This window comes from Microtus ochrogaster, chromosome 17 (genome assembly GCF_000317375.1).
Source record: "Microtus ochrogaster isolate Prairie Vole_2 chromosome 17, MicOch1.0, whole genome shotgun sequence".
Taxonomy (NCBI): domain Eukaryota; kingdom Metazoa; phylum Chordata; class Mammalia; order Rodentia; family Cricetidae; genus Microtus; species Microtus ochrogaster.
This window is the reverse complement of record NC_022019.1, coordinates 22,530,564-22,540,391: the sequence shown is the minus strand read 5'-3', so window position 1 is coordinate 22,540,391 and position 9,828 is coordinate 22,530,564. Positions and strand designations below refer to the sequence as shown.

The window sequence follows — 9,828 nt, the reverse complement described above, 5'->3', positions numbered from 1 at the left end:
CTTGTTGTTATGAGTTTTTGAGAAACTTACAAGTTTCATACTTTCAGAGTTGTTTACCAACCCTGCTTCCTGAGTACGCATTGCCTTGGCCCTAACCCAAGGATCCCAAGGGTCCGGCGATGAGGTCTCCATCCTGCTGACCCACTTGTCTGGGTTAGGTATAAAACCCCCTTGGTGATGTACAATAAGGGGCTTCTGCAACATCCAGAGTGCGTGTTTCATTAATCCTGACATCCTTCGCTTGGACTTGGCATCCAGGCTGCACTGGCACTGCAGAAAACATCTTTAATGGCTGTCATGACTGGCTCTAATACATTCAATCTGGAATCTCCATTGTTCTTAAAATAAGGCTTTCAAGAACATGCCAGTCTCTTCTCATTGGTTAACTCTAATTTACCCTGGGGTGTATCTATGGCAAGTTAATTTGTGAGGCAGTAATTGCAGGTTCTTTCTTCCCACTGTTTCCTTGCATTTATTGCCTGGTTCTGATCATTAGGTAGTAACACCTAGCAGGCTCAGATGGATGCTGCTGAGTACTAGTCTTGAGCTTCACACTAGGATTTTTAAAGTCCACAATAGAAATAATGTCTAGAAATCATAGCTGTAGAAGGTTGTCGCTTTTGAGAGAGGAAAACTTTGCTGAGTCACTCAGATAAAAGTTGGCAAGCACATCCAAGGGCAGAATTGAATAGCTGAGAAAAGGCTTTGTGATTGGGCATGTATATGTAGTGTTTTGGAAAATCATACAACTAGTCAAATGACTAGAAGAGGCATGGTCAAAAATAGAACATTTGCCTTGACCACGGCTAAAGCAAGCAACTACAGGTATAGCACAACCAGAAGATGATATTTGAGCAGCACTTGACCTAGGAACACTCCCTGCCTCAGTTATCCAAGGGCCCCAATTAGTCCCCAGTAGCCCCATGGCTTGATATTTGACACTGTAATTGGTCATTCTGTATGTGTCCTCACAATGATGCCACACACCATGAAGAAGTACTGTAAGGAATCCATGGCCAGAGCAGGAGCTATGCTGTTTGGACTTTCAGTTACAAACTGAATTCATTTAGATACTGTTATCTAAATGAATTTCTTTTCTTTAGAAGAGCCCAGATTCAGGAATTCCATTATAGTAACAGTGAATAGCCCAACATAGAATACTAGCTCTATATGTGTTACATAAAAATAAAAAATAACACAATTCCCTAACTGTAGACTTTATTATGTGTTGAAATATCAGTTTTACTATACTTCAAATTTTCGGGATATTTGAGTTTGGTTGGTGTTCTGGCTTACTTGCTGCAATTGGAATAAAAGGGTTTACTTTCTCTTACATCGTGAAGGGAAGTTAGGGCAGAAACTCAAGGAGGAAGCTTGGAGACAGGAAGTGAAGCAGAAGCCATATAGGAACACTGGCTCTGCTGGCTTGCTGTCTGTGGATTGCTTGGCCTGCTTTCTTATTCCTCTCAGGACCACCTACCCAGGGGTGGGACTATCCATAGTGGGCTCAGCCCTCCTATACCAATTATTAATCAAGAAAATGATACACAGGCTTGCCTACAGGGCAATCTGATGAGGCATTTTCTCAATTGAGTTTTCCTCTTTCCAGATGGTTCTGGCTTGTGTCAAGTTGAAAAAAAAAATCAACCAACAGAGTCATCTCTTTAGTTTGTTTGTTTTTATGAAACCAAATCCCACACTGAAGCTGGGCTGGCCTGAAATGCACAATGTGGCCCAGAATGGCCTGGAACTCCTGTGCTGCCCCTGTCTCAAGCCTCTCTTAGTGCTGGTGCTACAGGCCTGAGATACCATACCCAGTTGCTATTCCATCTTGATTGCTACAAAAGTCCCCCTTATCTGAAATCATTTTAATGAATAAAAAGAATAATGTCTTTTATATAACCTATCATAAAATTGAAACTAACTGCATGTATCATTATAAAAAAATATGCTGATCATTGTTTTCTTCAATATGACACCTCATCTCAAGTGGCTTTAATATTTGCTTTGTATATTCATTTAAAAATGAAGCTTGAAATGCATAACTGGAGAGTTCTAGTTTGACTAGACTTGAGCTCAGGTCTTGAATCATAATGAGTATGGTTGTCTCCAAGAAGCCCTGGCTTGTCTCCTTACTTCCCTGCATAGTTTCCTAGCATAGTATAGATAAACAAGAACACCACCACCACCATAAAGGTGCTATGCCCAGCCGTAAGACTAGGTACGGCACCTTTTCAGCAGCAGGAATATGCCCAATGTTGATGCTAGCTTAATATAAAACCAGGGGCCATGTGGCTTAGAAGACAGCCACTCTTTTAAATGCTCTTCCCTCTGATCCTTCATGGGGATTCACTGGTCTTGTAGGTGCTCTTGACTGTGCTTCCAGTGTGTTCCTTGTGATGGCTAGGGTGAATGGTCAGCTTAACAAGAGTTAGAACCACCTGGAAGATGGACCGCTGAGCATGTCTACAGGGTTATCTTGATTACTTTAGGGTGGGAAGACCCACCCACTGTAGGTGAGCCCGTTACCTGGGCAGGGCATCCTGTAGAGAGAGAGTGCTTGCATGCATGCATGCATGGTTCTTCTGACAGTGGAAGTGATGCAATCAGCTGCATTGCATTCCTGATGCCCTGACTTCCTTGCCATGAGGAACTGTGACCTGGAAGTATAGACTAAAATTAGTGTTTTCTCCTCTCAGTTGCTTTGATCAATTTTTTTTTTTAAAGCAGGGCAATAGGAAACCTCCAGCAATCCTCAATAAAGCATACTCCGCCACCTAAGACTGTCTTGACTCGGGAATTCCTTAGCACCTTTTGCCTGTATCTGATCTTTCACACCGCATTTTCCTGAAACCATAACTCAAGCTGCTAGTGATCACATGATAAACTTACAAGGAGATGGGAAAACTGGAACTTCTCACATGCATGTGTGCTAACATATATCTGACTGCGGCATCTAGTTCAACCCTGTCTCAAGCTGAGCAGAGTGAGCGCCCCCACAGACTGCAAGTTTAACCATTTCTATCTGGAGTAGCACTTCTGAGTCATGGAGCAAAGCGGATTGTGTTACAGGAACGGTATTGTGACATGTTAACTGTAGTAAGCCACGCCAAGCCACACTAAGACTATTAACACCAGCCATAAAGAGATTACTAATATCAGGTTTTCTATCAACTACACAACTCACTGAATGTTAGGCATATAGAAAGTGAGAAACGAATTTAAAATATTTTCTCAATGTTGCTTCTTAGAAATTATTTAATCCTACAATTGAATATTTTAAAACTGCATCTTTAAGTAATTAATATTTTATTTTTACTTCTCTGTAGTTGTGATCCATAGAGCATGAAGGAGAGCAATCTTATCTTCAGGGGTGTTTTCATATTCAATTTACTGCCATTGACAAAAAATTTGCCTTTCAATGTGGAAAAATACCTCCTTGAAGAGTTTTATTGTATGCCTACCTTATATGATGCTGTAGTTTTATTCTAGGTGCAATATAGGAATAAAGAATTTATAGACTGAAGAGTAAACACAAATCTTATGGATTGTAACATTCTAAAATATGTTATTTAATAACAAAGAAAAATGATTGCTACCTCCTGGAGAAAAGAGGAAACATAATAAAACAGTTGATGCATTAAACATATAATCAAATTATCATGAATATTAATATTCATGGGCTACTGCAAAGACAGTCGTAAAATAATCTAATAAAAAGTTTGAAACAGACAACTATTTTTTAAGTATCTCAACAATTTAAGTCATTGAAAATCCAGTTGTTTTTACTTTGTAGGGTAGTGAATCCAACATGGTTACAAGCAGGCATTCAGGGTGAAATGACCATGTGAATGTGCACACCCTCTCTTCTGCTAGCTTCCTGCAAGCACTGCTGCTGTCTACCTAGTGCTGTGCACTATAGACTAGGAGGCACTTTAGCCAATAGCTACCTGGTTGAAACAAAAAGGAAAAAGAAAAAGAAAATATTGGTCATTGAGACAGGCCTCTGTCTCTATTGGGTGCTGACAAGAGATGGAAGAATCGTCACAGTGTTCTTTCCTACTATGCTGTTGGTCTGTTCTGTATTTCATGGGCTTCTTTTACTCCGAGGCGTTTTCTTAACTCAGCTGCAGTGTTTTCCAGTTGTTGGATATTCCATTGCCAATTCCTCCTATTTAACTGAATCTTGTTCACCTGACAATGCAAACGCTTAAGAATTGCATCATATCTCTTCCGTTGTACCTGTTGGAAGACAGGACACACCAACAGTGCTTGTGAGCACACACAGTCAGGAGGTACTAACAGATGCTCTGACTCCTCTGGAGGGAAGCACTCAACTAGAAATCATCAACACAAACAAGAATTATGTAAATATTCAACATATTACTAGTGCTGAAAGTTTTCTATGTAAAATGTAAAATCATATGTTATGGGTATTATTATTATTGTGTGTATGTGTGTGTGTGTGTGTGTGTGTGTGTGTGTGTGTGTATACGTGTCTAGAAACTAAAAACCAGAGTAATTTGAACACAATTTCAAAGTTCACAAACAGTGGTGTTTGGGATTTGAACCCAAATTAGCCATCCAGGATGGAATACCTGCTTGTCAAGGCACCTACCCAGTGTTAATTAAATGTGGTCTGAAGGTGCCTCTTTACTGAGTCCTATCTGATGGACTGCAATCTTAGTATCCAAACTGAGAGCTTACAAGCATGTATTCGTAACACAGCTGACTCTCAGCAGATCGCAGCAGCCATGTCTCAGTAGCTCTCATCTGCCAGCTGGAAAGACCACGCTCATTGTGAGCTGTGACCAGTGGAGCTGCTTCTGGATCTCACTTCCATTTACTGTCCAGAAATACTGCCTGCCCACACCACTGACAGCTGCTGAACCTCTTCTGTCTCTGATGACTTACCAATTCACGAATCATTCATTGTTCTATTACACTCAGTTCAATTTAATTGTTCTAATGTCTTCTACCACTAATTAAGAGAAATGGTTCTGTTTTCTCCATCTACTGGCTCACTGAAACACACACACACACACACACACACACACACACACACGACAGTAGTTCTCAACCTTCCTTATTCCTTTAATACAGTTCCTCATGTTGTGGTGACCCCCAACCATAAACTTATTTTCATTGCTACTTCATACCTGTGATTTTGCTACTGTTACAAATTGCAATGCAAATACCTATGTTTTATGGCGGTCCTAAGGAACCCCTGTGAAAGGGACACTGAGAGTCAAAACCCACAGGTAGAGAACCACTGATGTAAGAACTGCCACTAAGTAATTCGATAAATTTATTTGGAGCTAGACGTTGACACACTGCCAGGTAATAAAGCAGTTGAGATTACAAGTGATGCAGTGTCTGGCCACAAGAAGGTAAAACATTTTATCCATTTATCTGCAAATTTCACAATTTCATTTTTTACAAAGCCAAATGGAATTCAGTATATGTACTACATTCTCATTACCCATTCATAAGTAGGAGAATATTTCAGTTGTTTCCATTTCCTAGGTATTTATTATGAATAGAGCAGCAGTGAGCATGGCTAAGAAAGTATTTCTGAAGTAGAATGTTGAGTCCTTTGGGCACATGCCGCGAGTTACAGCTAGGTCACAAGGTGGATCTTCCTTAGCTTTCTGAGACTTTGACACACTGATTTCCACAGTGGCTACACAGGTTTGTAACCTCAACAACAGTAAATGAGGTTTCCTTTTCTTCACATCCTCACCAGCACCGTTGTTAGTTGCTTGAGTTCAGTCATGTGGAGCAGGGTATGAAATCTTGAAGTACTTTTAATTTGCATCTCCTTAATTGCTAAGGATACTGGACACTTTTAAAGATGCTTAACAAATTTTCTGTCTTATTTTGAGAACTTTTTAATTGGGTAATTTGTTTTCTTGACTGCTTTTGAATTCTTTGTATATTCTGATTAGCAATCACTTATTAGATGTACAGTTGGCAAGGATTCTATCCTACTTTGTGTGTATGAATTTGAAGGTAAAAATTCTGCTTTTTGAAGACACTACACACTTCAGACACAGGCCTTGGAGGAAACAAACTGAAACTGACTTGGAAGCCTTCTCCCTGAGGCCTAGTTCTCATAGCATCCAAAAATGCCAAGGGGCAAAGAAACCAAAATTCTAACTAGCTGTAAAGTCCATGAGCCACAACCATTACCAGCATGGCAAGACGTATTCCAGGGTGCACAAGCAGCACTTATAGCTCAGGGGTGGTCAATAGCCATCTAATTGGACTTAATCCCTGCTCAATGCTTAGAGAGAATTCAAGCCTGTCACTGTAAACCTAGTCAACTACCTGTAGCTGGCAAGGTCATGGACCCTAGAGGAAAACCTACTGCTGCTACTTTCCTAAACTGGTATGGTTCCCAACAGCATTCTGAATACATAGCTGCTACAGAATAATCTTCTTATACATTCTAAAGATTTGTCACTTGGATTGGTTTAATAAAACACTAACTGGCCAGTAGCAAGGCAGGAAGTATAGGTGGGGCTACCAAATTAAGGATTCTGGGAAGAGGAAGGGGAGAGTCAGTGAGTCCCAGGAAAATGCAGAGAAGCAAGATTAGAATGTTGTACTGAGAAAAGGTACCAAGTCATGTGGCTAAGCAGAGATAAGAATGATGGGTTAATTTAAGTGTAAGAGTTAGCTAGTAACAAGCCTGAGCTATCAGTCAAGCATTTATAATTTATATTAAGCCTCCAAGTCAATTATTTGGGAAGCAGCTGAGGGTGTTGGTGTGACAGAAACTCCAATTACACATCTCCTTATCCATGGATAAGTATAGCTCTTACTCGTCAAAGAAGCTTCATTTAGCAGCAAAATAAAAATTCCAGAAATACCCAACTTGAGAAAGTGCAGAGAACAAGTGAATATGGTGAGGCGCCTATCCCAGCGGATATAAACATCTACATACAACTCCACCAAGGCTCAGAGGACATGGTCCAAGAGGGTGGCAAAAGATTCCAAGAGCCAGAGGATCAGGATGTGTGCTACAAGATAGTGTCCTCTATATACGACAGAGTCACATCCACGAATTCTTCACAATATAGTCCCCTAAACGAGACCTACACACTGACAACACCAGTTGATATTTCAGTTTTGATGGGAGACATCTCAAAATGAGGGTTTTATGCTCATATAGCTTCTGAATGAAGAGCTATAGACAACTAATGGCTACTAAAAGAGGGAGAATCAGCCTTCTCCAGGAACAAGCCCCTCAATGGCTATTTTTATCTGTTGATAGAGATTGATATCCAGTCCCAAGCAGTCATCCCTGAGCCTAATAAACATACTGAGGTTCTGAATTATGGTGACAGTAGGAACCCTCCATTAGAAGTAGGAGATCTCTCAGCTTGATCCTGGCTTTGTACATGTGTGAATGTCCCTAGTCAGGATTCCAGGGTGCAAGCAGCACTGGTCAGTACCCAAGCAACATAGGTTATGGTAGTTAAACAATTCAAATAATCCATTATTAAAATCAGACAAATTGCTTTTTTGCATGTTCACATAACTATAAAAACATAACCACAATCTGCTTCAAAACATTTTTATTAAATTCCTAAGAAGACAAGTAACCGTTAGCACTCAATTCCATTTCTCTACCCCACTCTTTGTACTAGACAATCACTAGTCTAATTTTTTTTATACATTTGCCTGTTCTGGGCATTCCATATAAGCAGCATCTTATAATTCTTTATAACTGGATTCTCTAACCTAGGACAATACGTTTTAGTATCAGCTAAGAAGTAGAATGTATCAGTGTGTTAGTATTTCATCTTTTTTACTGTAAATAATATCTCATTGTGCCGGGCGATGGTGGCGCACACCTTTAATCCCAGCACTCAGGAGGCAGAGGCAGGCGGATCTCTGTGAGTTCAAGACCAGCCTGGTCTACAGAGCTAGTTCCAGGACAGGCTCCAAAGCCACAGAGAAACCCTGTCTCGAAAAACCAAAAAAATAATAATAATAATAATAATATCTCATTGTATGAAATAACACATTTTACTTATCCGTCTACCTGTTGATGAACATTTTTAGTTTTTATAATCATACTATTGTGAATATTCATGTATAGGTCCTTGTGTGTACATGTTTTCACCTTTCTTGGCTATAAACCTAGGTAAAGAGTTATTAGGTCATGTGGTAACTTCATGTTGAACCATGTGAAGAACTATTTTCCAGAATGACAATGACATTTTACATTCCCACTTATAATATGTGACAATTCCAATTTCCTTACACCCTCAAAATATTAATTACTATTTGCCTTTGTTGTTAATAGTCATTTTTACGGATCTGAAGTAATATCTATTTTTACATTTATTTATTGGTGTGTGTCTAAGTGTCAAGGGACACATGTGTGGAAGTCATAGGACCACTTGTAGAAGTTCGTTCTTACCTTCCACCATGTGGGCTCTGGGGATGTAACTCAGATTATGCTTGGTAGCAAATGCCTTTACTCACCTCTTTAGCCCAATATTTATCTTAAATAAATCAATACAATTACATAATAATAGGGCTGAGAAGGTACCTATTACACACACATGCACAGGCACACGCACATTTATTAGGTACTACTATTGCTGTTACCACCAGGACCCAGATCAGGCCACATGCTCAATCTCCCTTTTCTTCCGTCTCCCTCAGCTTCTCTATCAGTGCTCAGAGGCTCTTTCCTGTGCTTACAGACAGGATACTATTGATAGTATGAAGAATACTATATACTACTTCATCTTCATATTCTTAAACACACAAAATAAAATAGGATTTTTGGTCCGGACTCCAATTCCCAGCCTGCCAAGCATTTGGACTCCAACTCCCAGTCTGCCAAGTGCTGACCCCTCCCTGGGTAGGGTCAGGGCCACTCACACAGGGTATTTAGGGTCACACTGTAACAAGGAACACGTGATTGTGGGTTTGCGTGTGCATTCCCTCTGTCTTCTGCCTGCCATGCTCCTGGCCACCCAGGAGTCTGCCATCTATTAAACTCGGGCATTTAATTAGGTTTAATCTGGTCTGATTGGATTCCTTTGCACTGGCAGAGAGGCTCTGTTAGAAAATATTCTTAACAAGGATGACCAAGGAAAACAATCATGTTGAAGTATCACTGTGCACCAACAGCAGAAGAACTAGAATGATATTGTAAACATTTCAAAATACTGACATATGTATAAATAAAATAAGAACTCACCAATTAACACTTCAAATAAAATGCAATAAGTTATATAAGTATATAATGCATATACATATAGTCAATATTTGTTAATTTTGAAAATTCAGATGATGTAGTCTACTTAGCCAACCAGGTTTGTTGACATGTTAGCTAAACAAAAATGACTTTATAAGGATTAAAAGTCAATGAATATAGACTGACCAGGGAAATTGGTAAATTAACTAGAGATCTTCACCTCTCCTTCAGCTCCTCCAAATATAAACACCCAATCTAATCCAAAGATCTGCAGCTGATCAACCAGCTGTGGCTACCTTCCCCCATCCCTGACCCTCTTTTCAGGGGATCATACAGATACTTCACTCCTAACTTTCCTCCCGCTACTCTTTGCTTTATCCCAGACCCAGACTCCACCAAGCATTCCCTGGGAACTACCAGACCACTCCAACCAGGGAAACAGGCAGGCCAGTTTCACATCCTCACCTCTCTCTTTGCTCCAATCCCCCAGTCTCATGCCCAACTCTGCGGCAGAAAATCTGCTGCAACTCCCCATCCTCCCCTGTCCCATCTCCAGTGGATCACACAGAGCTCCCCTTCCTCCTCTGCCCCAATCTCCAGTGGAT

General features: G+C 40.2%; 1 protein-coding gene across 3 annotated transcripts in view; it reads right to left on the bottom strand.

The window, feature by feature from the left end:
• Window positions 1-3,687: 3,687 nt before the first annotated feature.
• The window catches only part of Ccdc122 (coiled-coil domain containing 122), a 39,186-nt gene continuing 33,045 nt past the window's right edge, over window positions 3,688-9,828 (bottom strand). For all 3 annotated transcript variants that reach the window (XM_026783160.1, XM_013349288.2, XM_026783161.1), the window contains one exon: window positions 3,688-4,242. In XM_026783160.1, coding sequence (XP_026638961.1) covers window positions 4,063-4,242 — 180 coding nt within the window. In that variant the 3' untranslated portion in view covers window positions 3,688-4,062. The remainder of the gene's footprint in view (window positions 4,243-9,828) is intronic.